This window comes from Phocoena phocoena, chromosome 3, assembly GCF_963924675.1.
Source record: "Phocoena phocoena chromosome 3, mPhoPho1.1, whole genome shotgun sequence".
NCBI lineage: Eukaryota > Metazoa > Chordata > Mammalia > Artiodactyla > Phocoenidae > Phocoena > Phocoena phocoena.
In genome coordinates this window covers 162,361,431-162,385,001 of record NC_089221.1, presented here as the reverse complement: position 1 = coordinate 162,385,001, position 23,571 = coordinate 162,361,431, and the positions used below count along the sequence as shown (strand labels likewise).

The following is a 23,571-nucleotide window of genomic DNA, read 5'->3' as shown; positions in this document are numbered from 1 at the left end:
AGAAATGGACTAGTAGCACCCCCCCCCCACCCACGAGACAGATGAAGAAACATGATGCGCACGGGGCCCGAGGACTGCTCCAAGGTCACAGGAATGACCTAAGGTCACATGGGTGGCCAACCTAGAAGTCAAATTGGGGCAGCCTGGAGCAGGTGTGGCTGAGTCCCCAGTGAGGAAGGTCAGGGCCGGGTGACGGGGTCAGAGGTTCTCATCAGCCCCACTGAGCTGGCAGCGCCCCCCCCACCACCACCGATCCAGGGGTGGAGGAGGTCTGGACACCACAGGAAGGCGGGACCAGGGTGATGCTCTCCCCATAGCTATTCGCATGGGCCAATTTCCATACAAACCAGAAGCCTTCTGGGCAAGGGCCTAAGTTGATGTCAAGGACTGAACTCAAGACATTCTTCAGCCTAGAGGTGAATGACCAGTAGTGGGGTGGGGACTCCGAGAGGTGAGAGGAGCTCCTAATGTATGAGCTGGAGGTGTCAGGCATGGCGCCTGGAGCCCACCAGGGGGCCTGAGGCTGCCCTGACCTTGACTGGGCCACGCGGGATGCACGAGCTGCCAGGTGACCACAACATGACCCCGAGGGTGAATGCAGAGAAGGAGAGCTGGGGTCTGCCAGGCACCGCTGCCTGGTGACCCCTCCAAGACACTTGGGGAGGATGGGCATGGGGGCAGCAACAGTGATGCCCACTTTACAGATGGGGAAACTGAGGCTCAGAGAGAAAAGCCAGGCTGCCCAAGCCAACCAGTGAGTGAGGACCTCAACGTGGCCAGGCGGGAGAGTGCAGGACGGTTCTCCTAGGGTGACTCGGGTGCTAAAGCTAGACGATCGGGTGTCTCCCATGTGCCCAGCTCTGCTCCAACACCCTTCGGAGGGGGCTCTATCCCCTCCCCTCTCCCTGCTTTACGGAGGAGCAAATCAAGGCTCAGAGAGGTTAGGTCACCAGCTCAAGGCCACAGAGCTGGGTGGGGGCTAGACACTGAGCGCTCCAGCCCCCGAAAGTCAATGCACATTGAGGAACAGCAACCTTGGCACCTTTGGACCCCAAGTCTGACAATGACCCCAGCAGCCCACCCCTCTGAGGGTGACAGTGAATCATACATCCCAAGCTGCTCTCAAAACCCCTTCACTTTCATCAGTGAACCCATGACCTCCCCAAACATGCACCCCTCTCCCCTGTTCTTTGAGGCCACTGGCTGTGGCTCCCATGCCGCATGGTGCTACGGAAGAGACCCTTCCATTGATCAACCAACAGTCTTTTATTACCGGGCATCACTGGCTGGCCTGGGACACCAGGAGACAAACGAGTCTTGGTCCCTGCCCTCTGTTCAGCACAGCAAGGCATCTGTGATCCATTTACAGGTGAGAGAAGCAGTAGCAGGGATGAGAACGGACTTGTAGGAACAGAAGTGGGATCCCTGCCCTGCTATGAGATTGGCCAGTATGGTTTCCAGGTTTCAGACAGACCTCTGGCCGTAAGCAATGCTGAGGGGGTGCTTCTACTAGGAAAGGGCAGTGGGGTTGGGTGGCACAGGACGGATGAAGCCGATGCTGTCAGCCGGTGAGCGGAACAGCATGTGGGGAGGCCGGGACCCAGGGGCTGCTTTCTGCTGTGTAGGCACCTCACTAATGCTCCCTTCCCACCCCTTGGCCAATGCTTGGTACCCATCAGAAAACACCTGCTGTTAATGGGGGAAGAATCTGGAGGCAGAGTAGCAGGACATCATTCCTGCCCCCACCCTCTCCCCAGCTGTTCCTGAGTCACATGACTCACCCAGTCACAGCTCACACTGAGCCTGGGGTCATGGTGCCAGGTTACCCTTCTGGCCTGTCCACAGCTCTTGGAGCTCGACGTGGCAGCCCAGGTCCCTCAGGGCGGCCTTGGCCACATCCTCACAGTCGCGATGGGTGGCACGGGCCCGTGAGATGAGTGCCTCAGCCCCCAGGTCCAGAATGGGCTGTGAGAAGGTCTGGCTTCGGGCCACCAGGTTTCGGATCAGCATGCAGGCCTGTTTCTAGAAGGGAGAGCAGAAGGCGAGTGGCTGTGAGCCAGCAGGTGGGAGCAGGGGGTGGGGTCCACTCTGACCTCGGAGTCCTCATCATAAGACAACATGGCTGTAGCCAACATTCAGCAGGTGCCTACGCTATGATTCATCAGGCTAGACTCATGCCTCCACTTCATCCTCTTGGCAGCCCTGGAGGCAGGGCTAATCACCCCAGCTCCCAGGTGAGGAGACTAAAGCTTAGGGTAGCCAAGTGCTTGGCAGGTGGGGCTGGTCCCTGAGGTGTGAGACCCAAAGTCTCAGAGCAACATCCCCTGAAGCTGGCAAGAGCCTGGCCGGCGGCAGGGGAGGAGGGCAGGGAAACAGTGGGAAAAGTGGGGTTGTGTACAGGGTCCATCTGTCAGTTACACTGTTATTCATTCAGTCGGCATTTGTGCTCTGTGTCTCTGCCGGGGGTGGGTGCTGAGAAGCACCCCAACATGGCATCCACCACCAGTGGGAGAGCAGGTGAGAAGCAGGTGAGGTGTGAGGGCCCGCCCGGCGGGGTGGTCAGGAGCGGACAAGGTGATGGGCCAGCCAAGGGCACAGCATCCTGGAGGAGGGAGTAAAGGTCCCCAGTGGGACCAAGCCTGGTGTGTCTCAGGACCAACAAGGAGGCCCCTGTGCTGGGAGGGTATGAAAGGTGGGAGGCAGGGAGCGCCCTGGGGGCTGCTGCAGGGAGGAGTGTGGGTTTCTGGCAGGGCTGTGCATTGCCCTGTCTACACTTCACCTCTGCTGACTCCCCAGCAAGGCGTGGACAGTGGCCCCAGATGCAAAAACACAAAGCAGCAGCCTAAGGTGGGGCAGGGAACCTTTCCCCAACCCCAGCAGATCCCCAGCTGCTGGTCCCCCCAACTCCTCTTCCTCCTCAGATCCCTCTAAAGAGGCTGTTAGGAAAGGAAAAGAGCAAATGCAAGAAGAGCAAAGAAGACAGCAGCGGGCAGAATTCAGCACATTTCTGGTGGGTGGTAAGTAGATGCAGGACATCAGGGGCTGAGAAGGAAGGAGACCCTGGAGTCTTGGGTCATGATGGGGATGGGACAGGGACAAAGAGGACCTGCACCCTCCCCCTCCCGCCCCCAGCAATGTGCACGCTGGCCCCTTGCCCCACCTGCCCACCAGGCTCCCGTCCCCTCCTCCTGTCCCCCACGCCTACCTGCACGCCAACCTCCTGCGGGTGTGCCTTCATGGCCTGCAGTGCAGCCAGGGCCCCGCCACCCTCCACGATGACCCGGCTGTTCTCTGGCTTGCGCAGTGCCAGGACACACAGGGCCGCGCAGCTCTGCTCACACACCTGCGGGGTGGGTCACGGGGATGGCTGAGAGGAGGCAGACGGACCCCCACTGTCACCAGCTCCCCAGATGAGTGCCCTGCAACCTCACCTGGACAGACCTCTGTCAGTCCACGTGTGTACTGGACCAGAAGTAACAGAAACGACAGCAGGTGCATCAACCAAGCTCTTAGGGGTGATGGTCTCACCCCAGGCCCCTTGCTCGCCCCACCCTGGCCCTCACTCACGCTGCCCCCAGCCTCTTGCTCGCTGACCTCACCCTAGGCCTGGCCCTGCTTCGGGAGATGGGAAAGACCATTTTGTAGATACAGATACTGATCTGGGACTCCAGCCATGCAACCCCACCTTGTGTGTCCCCCCTGCCCTGGGGTGGGTACCTGGGGACTGGCCAGGTGCCGGGTCATGGCAGACACAATGGGCTCTGTCCCGCCAGCACGGACAATGGCATCCTTCACATCATCGTTGCCTGCGATAGCCCTCAGGGCGCTCAGCACTTGCTTCACAAGGTCCTGAAGAGAGGGCAATGCATGGGTCACACCCGGCCACACCCCTCTCCTGAGAGGCACCCAGGCATTAACTGCTTGGTTGCTGGATTGTGGGAGGGGGTCTCGAGGGAGTGTCTGGGGCTGTTTCGATGTCTGCTGTCTGAACACAGGTGGGGCCACCCCGGGGTGTGTAGCTGGCATGGAAGAGCAGGGTTATTCATCACTTGCTGTATAGAGAAGGCAGGGGAGGCTCAGGGAAGTGGACCCTGTGGTTCAGGCCACCTGCATCCAGGCGAGGCGTCTGGATGATTTCAACCCCCCCCCCCAAAACACACACAGAGGGGCGTGTGGCTGGCTCAGGCCAGCGAGCAGAGCATGGGTGGCCTCACTGAAGCATCACACACCTGAGCTGGGGTCTGGACCAGCCCCCCCACCACTAAAGGACAGTGAGAGAGAGTGGGTGGGTTTGTTTTCCCCCTAAATTTGAGGTCCTTCTCATGGGTCATGAGAAGTGAAAACTGATCTTTGGATCTGGGCTCAGCAGACAGGGCCAGAGTGTTCTGACTCAAGCCTGGTTGGCTGATCGAGGCCTAGAGGGGCAGAGTTCACTGGGAGGCCCGGAGCATTCCCCAGGTGCCGGGAGAAATGACAGAGTGAAACTCAGGCAAGAGGACTTCACACCCTAAGACAGCTCTGGACGCCCACCTGGTGGTCATTGCAGTTGGCCAACAGGGTCACCAGGACGTTGAGGCCCCCGAGGTCGACGACCTCCTGGCAGAACTCATTGCGGACAGCCAGGCGGGACAGGGTGCTGCAGAGATCACTCAGGATGCTGGGGTTGTCGGGGAACGCTGCAGACGGAGGAGGAGGAACCGCTGGGGTGAGGAGAGAGAAAACCAGCCCACGCTCCGAGCCAGTAGTCCTGGGAGGAATCCCGAATCCCGCTCCACCAGCGAAGCCTGGCCCCTCTGCCTGGCTGGGCGGCCACCAGTACGAGGAGGGCCCCAGGGACCACAAGGTGCGGGGGTGGGGGCGGGGTGCTGCCTGGGCCTGCAGTGCCCCCTGCTGGCTTCCGGGGAAGACACAGGACTGTGCCCCAGATAAATTCCAGACCAACTGATGATCTCAGCTAAAAAAAGAAAACCATAATAGTGCTATAATAAGACATCCGAGACTATTTTTATGATCTTGGGTAGGGAACGACCTTTCTAACTGCAACAGGACACCTAGAAGCTGCAGAGGGACATATGGATAGAGTTGACCTGAGCAAAATTAAACACAGATGCTGAAGACAAAGCTCAGAGGCACCAGGGAGGAGAGGCATGACTGAGAATGATGGGGGGAGGAGAGTTAGGGAGTTAGCAGGGGGGCACAGAGAGCCATAATGACACAGAGCTCAGTGATGGTCATTTATAGGGCCCCCTGGCCAGGACACAGTCCCCAGTGACTCCACGAATACTAATCCAGGTGTGCCGTGGAGGCATTCTCTAGATGTGGTACATCCATGGCCAACTGACTTCAAGGAAATGACCCTTGACGGTCTGCGTGGGTCTCATCTAATCAGCCAAAGACCTTAAGAGGGAAACTGAGGTCTCCCTGAAGAGGAAGAAGCTCACTGGCAGAGTGCAGTGTTGGTTCCTGCCCAAGCCTCCGGCCCGCCCCAACAACCACATGAACCAATTCCCTGCAACAAATCTCTCTCTCTCTCTCTCTCTATATATATATATATACACGTATATATGTATACATATATATACAAAAATACACACACACACACACCCTACTGGTTCTGTCTCTGTGGTAGCACTCTCACTGATAGGAACTCCTGCAAATAAACAAGGAAGATGCAAAGTACCCCTCGGAAAAGCAGCCCAACTTTGCAGCTGGTTTTCACCCTCTCTGGAGGTGTGAAGGGGAGAATGAGGCAGGCCCCAGTCCCCCACAGACAGGGCCAGAGTCGCACACACAGGCCTAGCAAGAGAGCCAGAGCCACAGGACAGGCTAGAAAGGGGAACTCATTCTTCTAGCACCTTCTGTGCACCAGACCCCAGTCAGGCCTTTTGCAGTGGGTGCAGTGGACAGAGGTCAGGGGCTTTGGTGCCCAAACGTCAGTGTTGTGACCTCCCTTGGCTGCCTCATCAGGGTCATCCCAGAGTCAGGCACATGGACATGCACAAGAATGGGTGGCCAAGTATGAACCAAAGTGTAAACCTCCGCCTGGGAGCGGCCCCAGTGAGTGCCAGCAACACTCCCCTGTCTTCGGGAAACAGCACCCTTATTTTTCCCTTTGAGGAGCCCTCTTTTCCACTCTCAGTCTGTGTTGCTGGACAGAGCCAAGCCCCCTCCCCAAATGGTTTAGAGATGAGCATGGGATGTGCTGTGGGCCAATGAGTGCTGGCTTGGAACTCTCCTGGAGTAACTAGGAGTAAGGACACTGTTATGCTAGGGCTGCCATGCAGGTGGGACCAAGCTGATAAATACAAGTGGTGCCCAGAGCCAGCCAGACCTGAAGCAGTCCTAAACCCTCACTCACTCTTGCCACACCTGCTCCTACCTTTGGCGGCCTCAATGAGCACCTTCAAGCCTCCATTCTCCTGCACGATCATCTTGGCATGGTCATGGGCACGGCCGAAGGGCACACGAATGTCATCATCAAAGGTCATGATGCGTAGGGCCCAGCAGGCCTCCCTGACGACGTCGGCACAGCGGCTGTGCCGGGCAATGGCGCCAGTCAGCAGGGGTAGCACACCGGCCTTTACCAGGCTCTGCCGGTTCTGCTCGTGCTTCAGGCAGGCGTGGCGCACACAGCGGATCCCCGAGCAGGTCACGTTGGCCGAGTCAGCATTCCGGGCCAGTGTGGCCACCAGGAGCTGCAGGCCCTGCGTGTCTAAGAGGTCGGGCTGGCCATCAGTCAGGGCTGACAGGGCATTGAGGGCCTGAAGCAGGAGACCCTGGTCACCTGCTGCGGCCAACTTCCAGGTGGCGAGGAGGATGGGGTAGGCCCCCTTCTCGGCTGCCAAGAAGCGGCAGGCCTTTTGCTGCTTGCACTGCTCGCAAAAGCGGGCGAGGTGTGCTGACACCTCCTGGGGGTGAGAGCGGGCCATGGACTCCTGCAGGTCATCCAGGGCCTAAGGGACATGGGAGAAACCCCAGTGTCAGCTCAGTCCAAAGACGGTCACAGCGATAGTGCTGCACCCCTGTGGGATTCCCTCGTGTGGGATCTGGGCCTTGGTGGAAGTTCTGTGGGGCTAGTTCTAGCTGTGGCAGCTTCCACACCTGTGCTTTTATTTATTTATTTTTTTAATATTTATTTATTTGGCTGTGCTGGGTCTTAGTTGCGGCATGCAGGATCTTATAGTTGCAGCATGTGGGATCTTTAGTTGCGGCATGCGAACTCTTAGTTGTGGCATGTGAGATCTAGTTCCCTGACCAGGGATTGAACCCGGGCCCCCCGCATTGGGAGCATGGAGTCTTAGCCCCTGGACCACCAGGGAAGTTCCCACTGAGCTTGAGAGGCCATGGAGGGAGGGAGGGAGGGAGAGGGAGAGAGAAAGAGAGAGGCCCTGCCATCTCAGTGTCCCTGACAAGGAGCCACACACACGAGTACAGACATTAAACATTCTAGCTCTAGCTGCCATTGCATGAGAGGCCCCCAAGTGAGACCAGCAGAAGAAACATCCAGCTGAGATCAGTCAACCCAGCAAAATCATCAAAAACAATAAAATGGCTATTGTTTTGGGTTCTTTTTCGGCCATGCCACGTGGCTTGCAGAATCCTAGTTCCCCGACCAGAGATCGAACCCGGGCCCACAGAAGTAAAAGCAAGGAGTCCTAACCACTGGATTGCCAGGGAAATCCCCTTGGGTTGTTCGTTATGCAGTCATAACTAACTGACATACCAACCAATGGCTAGCTTTCTAAGAAAGGTGAAAGCCACCCTTACCAGTCCTGCCCATATCATATACCTCCGGTTCATCTCTCTCATTCACTCCACAAATATTTACTGAGTACCTGCCAAATGAAACCATGCTGTACACACGGTTGGTTTACCCACGTTCAACTCTAAGCCCTTGGGGGAAAAGCTTATAATGAGAGAAGACAATTTGAATAGGGCACACAAGTCTAGTGGCCACTCAATGCCATGACCTGAGGACCTGTCTCAGCTTGAGCCCAAGATGAACCCATGCCCCTGGAGCTTATGACATCATTTGCATCCAGCCCTGGTGAGGGTGGGTCTACAGATACCATCAGCCCCAAGTGCTTTGATTTGGCCTCGACTGCCATGAAAGTCAAGAATGCCTGTCAGCCAACCCTCGTTGAGCTCTGATTTGTGGACTTAACTAAACATATGTTATGATGAAACAGAATATTAAGGAATAGGTTAGGGCTTCCTTGGTGGCGCAGTGGTTGAGAGTCTGCCTGCCGATGCAGGGGACACGGGTTTGTGCCCCGGTTCGGGAAGATCCCACATGCCACGAAGTGGCTGGGCCCGTGAGCCATGGCCGCTGAGCCTGCGCATCCGGAGCCTGTGCTCCGCAACGGGAGAGGCCACAACAGTGAGAGGCCCGCGTACCGCAAAAAAAAAAAAAAAAAGAAATAGGTTAATTGGCCCAACATTGTAAATCAACTCTACTTCAATAAAAAAGAAAAATTTTTAAAAGGTGAAAGAAATAGGTTAAAACCTATTTGTGTGTGTGACTTGAATAGACATTTCTTCAGAGAAGATACACAAATGGCCACTAAGCACACAAAAAGATGTTCAACATCACATCATTAGGGAAATGCAAATCAAAACCACAATGAGACACCATCACGCCCATTAAGGTGGCTACTAGGAAAAGAAAAACAAACAGAAAATAACAAGTGTTGGTGAGGATGTGGAGAAACTGGAACCCTGTGCACTATTGGTGGGAATATAAAATGGTGCAGCTGCTGTGGAAAGCAGTATGGTGGTTCCTCAAAAAATTAAACCAAGAGATGCAGCAATTCCACTTCTGGGTATATACCTAAAAGAATTGAAAGGCAGAAAGGCAAAAGGCAGAAACAACCCCGGTGTCCATCAATGGACGAATGGATAAACAAAATGTGGTGTAGCCATACAATGGAATATTATTCAACCATACAAAAGAACACTATTCAACCACAAATACTACAACACGGATGAACGTTGAGGACATCATGCTAAGTGAAATAAGCCAGTTCCAAAAGGACAGATACTGTATGATTTCCCTTAGGTTCACATCCACGGCTGTCTCCCCCTCCTGCTTTTTTTTTGGGTGGGTGGGGGAGGTGGTCCATGCTGTGTGGCTTGTGGGATCATTTCTTCTCTTTGGATCTCAATTTTCCCATCCTTTATATGGGGATGATAACCCTACCCTTACAGGTGTCTTTGGGTGAATAACTGAAATGGCATGAGGAAAGCACCTGGCACAGAACTGAGTCCACAGCCGGTTCTCAATAAACACTAGAACCTTCTGCTGTTTTACCAACAGTTTACCCGTTTGATGGATGACCTTAAATAAAGGACTTAACCTCTGTGAGCTGTACTTTCCTTGTTTGGGTCACTGGAGAGAAAGGGCAGGCTCTGGGCCTCCGTTTCCCCATCAGGAAGCCAGAGATGACACCATCTCCTTACAGGCCAGTTTGAGTGCTAAGGGGATGGGCTGTAATGTGCCAGTAAAGAGTCGGTGCTCAGTAAGTGACAGCCTTACTATGATTGCACTCTCTTTTCCTGGGATTCCTGTCCAATTTTCTGAGCAAATTCAGTGGTTGGGAGACAGAGAGAGGCTCCTCCAGGGGGCCGTCCACCCCAAGGCTCCCAATACCAAGACAAACATGAATGCTGTCTGCCCCTTACGTCTGGAGTGCTACCCACTCCCTGTCCACTCTAACAGCTCCAATCCCAGAATGTGGCACGTGGGTGGGTGGACAGATCACAGTGGTCCCTGAGAGGCCCTCTGACGTGGACTCAAGGAGCCCTGGCTGCACACTCAGGCTTGCCTGTGCTTGCTGAGTAGGTTCTGACCTTCTGCATCTGTGTCTGCCATCTGGGAACCAGGGAAAGGGTGCCCCCGACAGTTATGAGGTGATGCAGGACCATGCATGTAAGGCCCACGTGGGCTGCCCTCTCCTACCTGCAGGATGCCATGTGTGGGCTCCTGGGGTCCATCCGCAGAGACTTTCGGCGTCATCTTTACAATGTTGCCCAGATCAACCCCTGCGGGGGATGGGGAAGTCAGGAAACAAGTGACAGCCATCATCCCCATGGGCCTGCTGGAGTCACACCTCATGTCCCTTCAGCTGGGACCACCCTACTCTGGAGGCCTTCAGGGATCTGCCCAGCTCCCCACCCAACTCCCTCCCTGCCTGGGCAGGGCCCAGCAGCCACGCCCACACGGGGGTGTGGGGTGTGGGGGTCTCTATACCTTGGCCCCAGCCAATGGGAGCAGAGGAGTACTGAAGCTACACACCAGCATCACAGTGAGGGACACACTCTGTCTGGTGGGCTGAGAAGGGAGGGTAACCCATGGCCTCCTCCCTTGGGGCTCCCATTGTTCTTCACCCTGGCTGCATCCCCAGCCTCATTTGCCCCCCCGAAGGAAGCCCCCACTGTGCAGAACCTGTCTAGGTGCCCCACCAGCCCCTGTCCAGTGTCTATACACTACTCTTTGCCCGGGACACCGGCTTCCGACCTCGAACGCTGGATCCCCAGTCTCCCTTGCCCTCTGGCGTCTGACTGGGTTTGGCCAACGGGAAGCCGGACTCAAGATCAGGGGCAGGAGGAGTGGGAGGGCAGGGTGTTCATCCCCGGCTTCCTGCCTCTGCCTCTATCAGACGACCCTCATCCCTTGCCTTGGCCTGTCATGGGAAGGGGGTGGTCCCTGCTGTGGCTAGCAGGGTCTAACCCTGCCCACATTATTGCAAAGAGCTCCCTCTTAACCACTCTCTTCCACGGCCTGGCTGGAGCATGTCACCTGTTTCCAGAGGCTGGTGACCAACACCCCTTCTGCCTCCATGAACTCAAGCTGGGGTGCAGGTCGGGCAGGGAGACAGGTGGCCCTGTTTCTCGGGAGGTGGTCAAGAAAAGTCTCTTCAAGGAAGCGACAGTTAAAATGAGACCCACCTTGAAGGACCCAGCCCTGCAGATGTCAGGGTAAGGTCCAAGCAAGTAGAGGGTGGGCTCCAGCGAGGTGGGAGTGGGTGGCCAGCATGCCTGGGGCAGAGTGTAGACAGAAGACAGTGTCCAGGGCTGTCATTGCCAGGAGGGATGTGGTCATGGCAGAATACCACTCTTTTCACATTAAGAGCCATGGACTGGAGGCGACTCTTGGGCAAAGAGCCAGACCAGCGCTGAGACCGAACCACACCGCCCTACCTTGTGATTCAAACTGCTCCACGGCCTCTTTCACTGCCTCCTCTGGCCCCAGCTCAAACTCCTCGATGTTCTCGCGAACGGCTGCATCAAAGGTCTCCTGGGTGATGTGCTTGGAGGCCATCTTCATCTCCTCTGTGTGGGGTCAAGGGCACCCAGTAGTTGCTCCCAAGCTGAGAAGGTGAGAAGTAAGCATCATCAAGGGTCAGAGGGCAAATGAGAACCTGGCTACCACTTAGGGAGCATCTACGAAGGGGCCAGAGCCTATAACCACTCTGGAAAAATTCTTACAACCTGAGTCACAGGAAAGGGTGATCTCCCAACATCCACAGAATATCTAAAAGTACAGACAAGGGCAGGTAGTTCAGTATATTTTATCTAAAAAATGGGGAATGTTAACATAATGTATGTCCTTATAGTAAAATGTAGTAACAGTAAAATAAATATAAAATATCTTAATAATATTATATTGTATGCTGTATAATTATAATATACTATAATATTACAATATAAATAATATTATTCACATATTACTCTATTATATAGTTATGTACTTCAAATGTACTTATCTAATGAAATAATATGATAGCATACCATTGCACTAATAAAATATAAAATAAAAAATGATATTAAATACTTATTTAATTAAATAATAACAATAAGGGCAGTCCGCCTGCCGATGCAGGGGACACGGGTTCGTGCCCCGGTCCGGGAAGATCCCACATGCCGCAGAGCGGCTGGGCCTGTGAGCCATGGCCGCTGAGCCTGCGCGTCCGGAGCCTGTGCTCCGCAACAGAAGAGGCCACAGCGGTGAGAGGCCCGCATACCGCAAAAAAAAAAACAAAACAAAAAAAACAATAAGTAATGTTTATTACTGTTACTATAAATATTTATTATTATTACTAAATAATAATAAATAAAAAGAAAAGTAAATCAAAAGCTAATAGAAATAGTTACCTGTAAGGGGAGGTAGAGAAAAGGATGGTGAGAGCAGGAATAGAAGCTGCATTATTCTCTCTTAACATACCTTGTTTTACAGGTTTGAATTTGGAACTCAACTAAATGCTTTACGTGATTAGGAAAAGAAATATGCCAAAATAACCAAAAAAAAAAAAAATAAAAGCAATCCCTAAAAATCAAGAGCAAAATGAAAGCCATGAACCTAACAGTATTTATACGTGGATCAGATCATTTCATGCAATTTTTTTTTTTTTGCGGTATGCGGGCCTCTTACAGCTGTGGCCTCTCCCATTGTGGAGCACAGGATCTGGACGTGCAGACTCAGCGGCCATGGCTCACGGGCCCAGCCGCTCCGCGGCATGTGGGATCTTCCCGGACCAGGGCACGAACCCGTGTCCCCTGCATCGGCAGGCGGACCCTCAACCACTGCGCCACCAGGGAAGCCCATTTCATGCAATTTTAAAACACAGTGATATGACTGTATATTCTTACTGGGATCTACCCTAAGGATAAAACTGCAAAAGAAAATCTTCAACAGTTTTCAGTAATCATATTATTGGAAACCACATTAGAAATATTATTCAGAAACAGTTATAGATGTAGCAAATAAGTAATAATGTTTATATCATTAGGAATGAGCATAAAAGAAAAAAGATTCTAACATAAAATCAAAGAAGAACTCAGAACTCCTAAATTTGAACTGGAAATATGATATGAACTCATGATGCATTTTCTCTTGAGCAAATAACCAATTTTCTATTAATATGAATTGCAAATGCCTGGAGGAAATGACACCACAGCAGCAATGAGCAGCACCCTGAATACCAACTGTGGTCTCTAAACACCATTTCCCACCAAAGAAGCCAGGGCTCTTGGAGTAAGAGTTGATTCCAGGTCTGGGCAGGAAATAGGGCCAGCCAGGGGGGCTCAAATCCCCAGCCTTACACTTAACCTCACTGTTGGTCAATTCTCACGCGTAACACAGGGACAAACACAGAATCTACCTAGAGGGCTGCAGTGAAAATTCAACCCATCAATCTCTACAAAGCACTTAGAACAGGATTTGGCACAGAGCTCAATAAACATCACCTAGTTGTTCTTTTCCTTTGTTGCTTAAGAGGTAATTCAGCCAGTTTACTGGGGCGTGGCAGACATAAGGCATCAAACACCTCACCTCACTCCTTTGCAGATATCCCCCTCTTTACTCTCCAGAACAGGGAGCCTGTTTAGGGATTGCTAAGGATTTCCAAATCAAAGGTGGAGGAAAAGAATAAGGATTTTCTGTTTCAAGATAAAGAATTTCTCACTGGGGAGCCCAGGCTGGTGGTGGTGGGGTGCTCCTGGCCAGCTCTGAGGGGCTGGATGCTGCTGGAGGGACTCTGCTTCTGGCTCTGCCACCAGATGTTGCTTCTGCTACTCTGGCCATGCTTCAGACCCAAGTGGGCCATTGATGAGTGGCCACTCGGTCATAGAAGCACAGTCCTAAAGGGGAATGTCATTGTGCCTACTTTAAGGATGAGGAATCTGAAGGCCAGGATCCTATCCTGTCTCATTAACACTTTACCTCCACCTACGTCCTCTGCGGAGCTTCCACCAGCCCTTCCAGGCTGCCTCCTCATGGGAGCCTTCCCTAGCTACTCAGACAGAGTCTGTGTACTCTCAGTACCCCCCCACCCTCCCCGCCCCAAGAATCTCCCTCTGCTCAGCCCTGAGATCCCTGAGCTGGGGAGGTCAGTGTCTGGCTCTGGAACCACCACTTAGGACAGTCCTTCAGGGTCCCCTGGGTCCAGCACAGACCTGTGGAGGGCAGGGACGAGGATGAAAGTACAGCTCATGAGAAAGATGGTGCTTGTGAATGGTCATCTGGGAGCCACCTGGCGAACAGGCCAGGCCAGGAGGGGAAACAGCATTACCGACCCCCACGCTGCGTCCAAGGCATGCTGAGGGGAAGGGAATTATCAAGGCTCTCAACTGACAGCCTGCTTCCCTCTCTAAGCCATGGTTCTGCTTATCAAGAAAACGGTGCCCTGACAAACCGGGGACCCTGGATGATTCATCTTCCTCCACCTGCCACACCCACCCTGGCTCGGGTGGCCTCACCTGCTTCCTCCCTGCCATACCCTGTGCCTCTGTGCTCTACAAGGCAGCCAGAGGGAGACTTGAAAGCACAGAGACCGCCTCATTCACCTATTCAAAATACTGCAGTGGTTTCCCAACCCTCTCAGAACAAAACCCAGTTCCCTTACCAACACTTTCCCTACCTACACCTTCTCACCTGGGCTTCCCCGCTTCTTTCTCATTCTTCCCAGCTACCCAAGGGACATCCTTCATAACCACTTTGTTTAAAGCAGCCCCGCTCTCCTACCGCATCACTCTCTTTTAGTATTTTAATACTATCTCAACATGGAACAAAATGATTCATCTATTTATTTGCTTTTACTGTCTAGTCTCCTCCCCAATGATATATAACCTGCATGAGAGCTGGGGCCCGTTTTGTTAAACACCTTACCCCCCAATGCCTAGGATGAGGCCGGACATGCAGCAGGCAGTCAGTACGTACATAAGTGGTGAAAGAATGAATAAATGAAAAAAAGCGGAGAGCAGGGAAGTGGGTGGTTTTGTCCCTGGGCGGCTTCCGTAACGATCTTTCATTACCCAAAACCAAGTCCCAGAAAGGGGCGCCACAATCATTAGTCCGACCCCGCGGTGTCCACTCCCTGCCTCGCGCACGAGGGGGCTCTGCGGCCACCGCTCCTCACCCGGTCTCCGCGCCACGTGGGGAAACGGTAAGGTTCGCGGCTGTCACCGGCTGCGGCGCCTCTGGTTCCTTTCGGCCGCCGTACGTGCGCAGGCGCTTTGGCGCCGCCTCGCCTCGGCCTCCCTCAGCCCTGTGAACTGCTCCCGGGGTGACCAAGGGTGACCGTGAGTGCAGGTAAAGCCGAGGGAGCCAACAGATTTGTCTCCTTTTTCGGGCGGTTCCCGTTGCTGCCACTCCAGGCAGCGAAATTTTTTACCTCAGGAGTGTCCGCCCTGAAGACGGGGCAGTGCGCCTGCGCAAAAGGGTTTGGCGGCGGCTGCCTGCGCCTGTGCATCAAGGCTCGGCGGCGGCCTGCGCCTGCGCGACGCGGCGCTGCGGAGACCGTTGGCTCATTTGCATGTCCCCGCCTCGCGCGGTGGCGGCGGCGGGTGAGGAACCTGAGGCGGCGGCGGTGGGGGCGGCTCCGCACGCGGTGGGCTCGGGGTGAGGTCCGGGCCAGGGCGTTGTCGATGGATGGGCCCCGGGGTGGGGGCTTTGGGCTGGACCCCGGGAATCCCGGGTCTCCACGATGGCGCAGCGGGCTCGGCCCTTGGCTGCGCGGCGGCCGCGTCGCGTCCGGGTCGGCCTGGGGGGCTGTCTGCGGCCTGCCGGGCCCGACGCCCCCTTTTCTTAGTCCTCGGAGGCCGGTAGGAGGCAGGCCGCGCCCGAAGGGGTTCATTCGTTCGGTCGTTCATTCATTCAACCTGAGCCGGGAGCGACCCCTCTGGTGGGGCGATAACGGCGGCGGGGCGCTGAATCCGGCTCTTTGCCATTTTTTAACTGGTTCCGTCCCCACAGCAACCCCCATCATGAGCTGCCCATTCCATAGATGGGGAAGCGGAGGCACGGAAAGGTTAGGTCACTTGAATGGATCCCGGGCCACCTGGCCAGGAGACCCTGCCCTTCGGTAGTAGAGAACAAGGGAGCCCCGGGAAAAGGGCTGAAGGATAGTAAAAGGGGGTGATGGTTATAAGAAGTGACTATAAGGCAGGGGAAGACTTGGGTTTTGAGGCTGGAGGTTTCAAGATGGAAGGGAAACCTTGGTAGGTAAGGACACTGCCACTGGATTGCTCAGTGTTGCTTCTCAGTCTTTTTCTACTCAGTCTTCAGGGCTTTGTCCCCACTTCCAGTGCCCTGTTTTTGCCAGGTTTCAGTCTGGGCTGGCTGACCTTGGATGGGTCACTTAGCCTGAATCTCCCTTTTGCATTTTTGTGTAATTTCATTCATAATAGGACCCACTTCTTTATTGGGTTCTAGCAAGAAGTAAACGGGATTGTGGGAGTCCCTCCCCTGCAACAGGACCTGGCACAGAATAAGCTCTGTCAGTAGGTCATCATCACTGGTCAGGGATTTCTCCACTCCCTCGTTGAGACACCTCTCTCAGAGGGGAAGTTAGCTCTCAGAGCCTCTTCGCCATGTCTGTGAAAATAGGAAAATGGAAATGGGAAAGATCGCATCTTTCCTAACCACCATTTGCAAGGGTTATGCTCCTACTGCCCTACATTGTTGTGTTTAGTTATGTGTGTTGCTTCATGTAGTCCTTCAGCAACCCCGGAGATAGGACTGCTTTTATAGAGCTTCTTTTAAGGGGCTCTGGGAAAATGGGGTCAGAGATGCAAAATAAATTATCCAAGATCAACATGCTTGTCTTACTCCTTCTCACCCAATACACACCTGTGAGGTTCATGAGGGCAGAGCTCCCCTTAAAATAATCCGGCCTCCCTCTGAAGTACCATGCCAGATTATGGATTACTGCCTCGTTACTTTGAGGAGTAGGTGAAACAGATCAGACTCTGTGAGAATTAGTTGTCATTCTTAGTGTCTTTCGTTTCCCACTTCTCACTACAGGTCAGAGAAACATGGCAGCAAGGAGAATTGCACAGGAGACTTTTGATGCTGTATTGCAGGAAAAGGCTAACCGATATCATATGGACCCCAGTGGTGAGGCTGTAGGCGAAGCTCTTCAGTTTAAAGCTCAAGGTAAATTAAAGTGCCTGTTTTTTTGGGGGGGTTGGAGTGTGTATTTAGGGTTGGGACAAGACCCCGATCTGCAAATCCTCAGATCCTACCTTCTTATTTGTTAAGGGGAGAGAAAATTTTCTCTTGGTCCACCTGTCATGTCACATCATTATGTAGAAGGAGGTATTGTCATTATCTCGAGGTTCTTCTCCCCGGGCACCTTCCCCCACCTAAAGACGGGCTCTTAAATAAACCTCCTGGCTCCATCCCCACCATTGCTACCCAGGTTTGAGCTCTTATCAGTTCTCACCTGGATTATTGCAATAATCTCCTCCTGAAAGGTCTTTCAGCTTCTGGCTTCATTTCCTCAAATCTGCTTTCCCCACAGATCTCTTTTTTTTTTTTAATTAATTAATTTATTTATTTATTTTTGGCTGTGTTGGGTCTTCATTTCTGTGCGAGGGCTTTCTCTAGTTGCGGGGAGCGGGGGCCACTCTTCATCGCAGTGCGCGGACCTCTCACTATCGCGGCCTCTCTTGTTGTGGAGCACAGGCTCCAGACGCGCAGGCTCAGTAGTTATGGCTCACGGGCCCAGTTGCTTCGTGGCATGTGGGATCTTCCCAGATCAGGTCTCGAACCCGTGTCCCCTGCTTTGGCAGGCAGAATCTCAACCACTGCGCCATCAGGGAAGTACCCCCACAGATCTCTTAATGCCAACCTTGCTGGGCCAAGTCCCTGCTTGGACCCTTGGGGCTCCCCATTTTGGGTTTATATCCTCAGACAAGTGCAGGAGCAGCCGGGTAACTGGTATGTGCAAGACAGGAGGGTCTGGGGGGCCTGTGGAGCTGCTGAACGTAGGCCCTGCCTGAAAACATTCCTTTTGCAAAGTTTTGAAACATAATGCCAACAGAATTAAAAATGGTGCCCATGGGGCTTCCCTGGTGGCACAGTGGTTGAGAGTCCGCCTGCCGATGCAGGGGACACGGGTTCGTGCCCCGGTCCGGGAAGATCCCATATGCCGTGGAGCAGCTGGGCCCGTGAGCCATGGCCGCTGAGCCTGCGCGTCCGGAGCCTGTGCTCCACAACGGGAGAGGCCACAACAGTGAGAGGGCCCGCGTACTGCCAAAAAAAAAAAAAAAAAAAAAAATGGTGCCCACACAGATTGTGGACAACTTGGAGGTCCTTCGCAGCACACAAGGCTCCTAGTCCTCATCCCCTGCTTTGGGCCTGTTGTTTCAGTTATACTGTTTGCCTCTCTGTGTTTTGAATCCCTCATCCCAGCTCTGCATGGTTAATTCCCTCAGGCACTAAGACTCAGCTCACAGGTGCCTTCCCCCAGGAGGCTCTAGTAGGCCTGGAGATTGATTTTGCACTGTGTACTTGCTCCTCTCCCATGGGCTGGCCTCCTCCAGGCCTCCTTTGGGCCTGTGCCGTTTGCTGCTGCACCAGCCCTTGAGCCAGCTGAGGTGTAGAGGAGGCTTTCTCAGTGTTGGCTGGATGAGCCTAAGTGCTTGGGGTAGGGATAACTGTTATTATGTGCTTTGGACCTGGAGAAACTGAGGCTTAGAGGCTGTCTCTAGATTCTGAGTTTTCAAAAATGAGTAGCAGACAAAACCATTCCTATTACAAAAGATGGGAAGAATTAAGTAAAGAATAAGATGTAAAAAGCCTCTTTGCTGTTTCCTTACCCTTCAGAAGTAACCATATCTGTGGTGTTTTGTGCATCCTTTAATTCTTTTAGCCATATGTGAATCCTGAATACTTAATGTGTTTTTATATATATATACATATATGGGGGTATATGTACGTGCATATATATGTGTATGTACATAAACCTGTGTGTATATATATGGGTATTTGAATCTTGGTTTATCTTTATCTAGAGACTCAAACACTAATACATATCTTAAGTTACCTCAGGAAAGGTTGGGGGCAGGGGAGACTGTGAACCCAGTAGGGTGCTAGATGGTTCTGGAACCGTTTCTTTGTCACAGAGCTGCATGGTCCATCGGTCAGCCTTTCTCTGTGCGTGTGCTCTACTCTGCACTTTTCCAATGCCTTGTAAACCAAGTCATTGGAAGATCCTGTTGTGTAGAATGCAGCCACTGCTCTACCTCTAGTGCTACCACCCTCACCAGGCCATCAGTAACCATCACTGTCTGGATTATCTTGGTGGACTCCTTGCTGGAACATCCACATGCACTCTTGTCCCTGTGGTCTGTTCCCCACAGAGCAGCCAGTGAGGTTGTCCCTCTGCTCCAACCCTCCCTCACCCTTCACCCCCATGGCTTTCTGTCTCATTCATAGTAAACCCCAGAGTCCTGTCAAGTGCCTGGCTTGGTCGGGTACCCACCCTGTTCTGTTTGCATCTTCTGTCACAATAGTTCCCTAATTTTGGTGCACATTAGAATCATTTGGGGGCTTTTTTAAAACCCTAATGCCCAGGTCACACCTCATTCTAGTTAATTAAGTCAGGATGCCCCAGGGACTTCAGTGTGCAGCAGAGTTCAGGTTCTGCCTTCTTACCACTTTGCCCCTCTTTCCCTCTGTTCCATTCTGGCCACATTTGTCCCCTCCTCATCTTACCTCAGGGCTTTGTCCTCACACTCCCTTTGCCTGGTAGGCTTTCCCCACAACTGCCTGTTCTGACCCCCACAGCAGGTCTCTGCTACTCAGATACAGTGTTTCAGAGTTGGCCACCTTGACCAGCCTGTCTAATAATGTCCTTCCCTCCTCACATTCCCGCCTGTTTATTTCTTACTGGCACTTCCTTACACCTCAAGGACTTTTTATGTTTGGCTCCCTCAACTGACAGGTCCAGGAAAGTGGGGTCTTTGCTGTCTCCTTTCCCTCTTGTAACTTCAGGGCCTATAACAGTGCTCACATGCAGTAGGTGCTTAGAAAGTACTGGTTGGACAAATAAACTTGGATTTATACAAAGCCCTGGCTTCCTGTGGCCTCTTGGCCCATCATTACTTCTTGGCATCTCTCTCTCCCTTTTCTTACATTTGACTTTTTGACTAGGTAATAGATTCTGATTCAAAAGCTAGAAAGTAAGAAAGGCACTCTGTGCAAAGTCTCCCTGAGGCCCACTGTTCCCATATGCCCATAGTTCACTTCTGTTGCTGGCTTCTTACAGTTTCTTTTTTTTCTTCTTGGCCGCACCACGCTTCTTATGGGATATTAGTTCCCCAGCAGGGATTAAACCCAGGTCCTCAGCAGTGAAAGCGTGGAATCCTAACCACTACCCCGCCAGGGAATTTCCCTTAGTTTCTTTATGCACAAATGAGCAAATGCAAACATAGTTTCCTATTTTTCTTATTTCTCCACAGAGGAGGACAAAAGTACACAGTGTTTAGTTTCCATTGTGGCCTCTGTTGTTGTGGCTTGTTTAGCTTCTGTCTTCCCTCCTATCTGCTTCAGTCTCTGTTTTTCCAGGAATTGGTTGGCCTAATGGACCTTTCTGAGGGAGCCTATCAGCCAACTTTGGGTCAGATGCTCAGCCAAGGCCCAGACAGCTGTGGTGGGTGCAGTGTCAGATATGCCTCCTGCCTCAGTGGCACTGTGGGCCAAGAGTTCCTCATAGGAAGCAGGGGAAGCAGACATCCTCTAGAAAACCCATCTGCTGTGTGATAGAAGTAGAAACACACAGGTGTTCTGGTCGCAGTAAAGAAGCCCAGGTTATTTGGGGACCAAATACCCTTCCCTGAGTCTAAAAGAGGGCTTGTAAAACAGAGCCAGGGCAGGAGATCTGAATGAGTGAGAGGCACTGCTGTCCAGCCTCGATGGACTGTCGTCAGGGCAAATGCAGGCCCAGTACTTGTAGGTCTTCTGTTTTTATAAGTAGTAAATCTATTTTTAAGTGAAACCACACACGTTTTAAATGTTGGCAATGAATATGAGCTTCTAAAATGCACTCTGACTGATAAAGCACCCCTGCTGGCTGGTGGTCTGTGGATCATCCGTTTGCAGCCTGTGGTCTGAAGTACCTTTGTGTTTCTTTCTGGATTGTTTATTTCAGATCTTCTAAGGACAGTCCCAAGAGCCAGAGCAGATATGTATGATGACATTCATAGCAACAGCAGATACACTCTGGGCGGATCTGTAGTTCATCCTCAAGACACTGGGAGAGAAGGCCTGAGAGGTGATATATTTCCAGGACCTTCCTTCAGATCAAGCAACCCTTCTGTAAGTGACGACAGCTACTTTCGCAAAGAATGTGGTCGGGACCTGGAATTTTCCCACCCTGACTCCCGAGACCAGGTCTTCGGCCACCGGAAATTGGGACATTTCCGTTCTCAGGACTGGAAATTTGCACTCCGTGGCTCTTGGGAACAAGACTTTGGCCATTCAGTTTCTCAAGAATCCTCCTGGTCACAGGAGTATAGTTTTGGTCCTTCTGCATTACTGGGGGACTTTGGCTCCTCCAGGCTGATTGAGAAAGAGTGTTTGGAGAAAGAGAGTCGGGATTACGACATGGACCGTCCAGGAGAGGCAGACACTGTGCTCCGGGGCAGCAGCCAAGTCCAGGGCAGAGGCCGAGGTCTAAACATCGTTGACCAGGAGGGTGCCCTCCTAGGAAAGGGGGAGACTCAAGGCCTGCTCACACCTAAAGGAGGGGTCGGGAAACTTGTCATGCTGAGAAATGTGAGCACAAAACAGGTGCCCACTGTAAGTTGTATCACTCCCAAAACTCAGGGCACTGACCAAATTCAGAAGACCATCCCAAGTCCTGATCTGACCCTGGGGACAAACCCAGGGACGGAAGATGTCCAATTCCCCACTCAGAAAATCCCTTTGGGGCTTAATCTGAAGGATATTCGGCTCCCCAGAAGAAAGATGAGCTTCGATCTGATAGATAAGTCTGATGTTTTTTCGAGGTTTGGGATAGAAATAATCAAATGGGCAGGATTCCACACCATAAAAGATGATGTTAAATTTTCCCAGCTTTTCCAGACTCTCTTTGAACTTGAAACCGAAACCTGTGCTAAAACGCTCGCCTCATTCAAATGCTCCTTAAAACCAGAGCACAGAGATTTTTGCTTTTTTACTATCAAATTTTTAAAGCACTCTGCTTTGAAAACACCCAGAGTTGATAACGAGTTTTTAAACATGCTTTTAGACAAAGGTGCTGTGAAGACCAAAAATTGCTTTTTTGAAATCATAAAGCCCTTTGATAAATACATAATGAGGCTACAAGACCGGCTGCTGAAGAGTGTCACACCCCTGCTCATGGCCTGCAATGCCTACGAGCTGAGTGTCAAGATGAAGACCCTCAGTAACCCCCTGGACTTGGCTATTGCCCTGGAGACCACCAATTCTCTCTGCCGGAAGTCTTTAGCTCTTTTGGGACAGACGTTCTCCTTGGCCTCTTCTTTCCGGCAAGAGAAAATCTTAGAAGCCGTCGGCCTCCAAGATATAGCTCCCTCTCCTGCCGCATTTCCAAACTTTGAGGACTCTACTCTGTTTGGGAGAGAGTACATCGATCACCTGAAAGCCTGGCTGGTCAGCAGTGGGTGTCCACTCCAGGTCAAGAAAGCCGAACCCGAGCCAACCCGAGATCAGGAGAAAACGGTTCCTCCTACCAAACCTGAAATTCAGGCTAAGGCTCTGAGTGGTCTGCGTGATGGTAAGGAAAGCAGCAAAAGTTTCTGTTTGTTGCGATTTGCTTGCTTTTCATGTTTTCTTGTAATGTCTCTCATTCTCTTTGATATTTGTACATAAAACTCCTTTAGCCAGTTGGAAACAAATCAGAATTTTAGTAGTAAACTCACAGTGACCAGTATACATGCCTGCCATTCATTCTGTAAGCATGTAAGCATGCGTTAGGAATCTTCTGTCTGTTACAGAAGTCCTTAGACTTTCTGGGTCAAGACTCCTTTGGGAATCTGATGAAAAGCTGTGGTCCTTGCCAGGGAAAATACATATATGTTTGTACACAATGTTGCACTTTCTGGGGTGTTTGTGTCATCCTGCAGCCAAGTTTTAAGAAGCCTTGTTCCGACAGCACCCCTTCTCTACCCCCGCCAAGTTATTACTAGAAGGGAGAGTAAATGCTGGGCACAGTCTCTTAAGAATTCTCCAGGCTTCTAAGGGAAAGAAATCACAAAACCCAGCCCCTCCTTTGCTGGGATTAGGGGGGCTATAGGAGAGGCCCCAGCTCAGCTCAGCATGGGGAGTCAGGAAGGCTATGTTTGAGCTGTTTTGAGGGATGCGTGGTGGAGGCACCTTTTCACCTGCTCGCGTTTCTAGACTGGCTAAAGGTTGAGAGATCACTTAGGTATACCTGGTAACCTGCAGTTAACGAGTTGGCTTACTGGGGAGGGGAAAGACCTAGAAGAAGGTAATAGAAATAGAAATGACTGGCTGGTGTCCCTTGTCCCTCCCCCTTGCTCTCAGGATGGACCTTCTCACAACCCAGACATCCCAGAGGTCATGAGCACACATAGTGGCCATGTGGCCATTTAGGAAGTCCCCTTTCCCTCTGATAGAGTTTTCAGCTTCCATTGCCCCAGCCAAGTTGGGAAGTCTCATTTGTCCCTGAGTCTCTGCAATCCTCTCCACCCTCGTGGAGCCCTGACTGCGACAGGCACTGGGTAGGTCGCTCCACGGATGGGCGGCCACACCTACTCCCAGAGAGAGAGCCTTCCAGTAGTGGG

General features: G+C 52.3%; 2 protein-coding genes across 6 annotated transcripts in view; one reads left to right on the top strand and one right to left on the bottom strand.

Annotated features, from left to right (window-relative positions):
- Positions 1-1,251: 1,251 nt before the first annotated feature.
- On the bottom strand, positions 1,252-15,258 carry ARMC6 (armadillo repeat containing 6). 5 transcript variants are annotated; one of them, XM_065873900.1, is made up of 8 exons: positions 14,916-15,258; positions 11,200-11,369; positions 9,959-10,041; positions 6,380-6,953; positions 4,531-4,676; positions 3,718-3,849; positions 3,206-3,343; positions 1,252-2,022 (listed from the first exon to the last, which is right to left on the bottom strand). In XM_065873900.1, exons 2-8 carry the CDS (start codon positions 11,324-11,326, stop codon positions 1,810-1,812), a joined length of 1,413 nt encoding a protein of 470 aa, XP_065729972.1. In that variant the 5' UTR covers positions 11,327-11,369; positions 14,916-15,258; the 3' UTR covers positions 1,252-1,809. The 5 variants fall into 5 exon arrangements, with proteins under 5 accessions (XP_065729972.1, XP_065729975.1, XP_065729974.1 ...); XM_065873903.1 differs by having other exon boundaries at positions 6,785-6,953; positions 14,916-15,162; XM_065873902.1 differs by having other exon boundaries at positions 14,812-14,940.
- A 53-nt stretch (positions 15,259-15,311) lies between these two features.
- The window catches only part of SUGP2 (SURP and G-patch domain containing 2), a 30,647-nt gene continuing 22,387 nt past the window's right edge, over positions 15,312-23,571 (top strand). The window contains exons 1-3 of the mRNA XM_065874611.1: positions 15,312-15,342; positions 16,802-16,933; positions 20,934-22,541. Coding sequence (XP_065730683.1) covers positions 15,312-15,342; positions 16,802-16,933; positions 20,934-22,541 — 1,771 coding nt within the window. The remainder of the gene's footprint in view (positions 15,343-16,801; positions 16,934-20,933; positions 22,542-23,571) is intronic.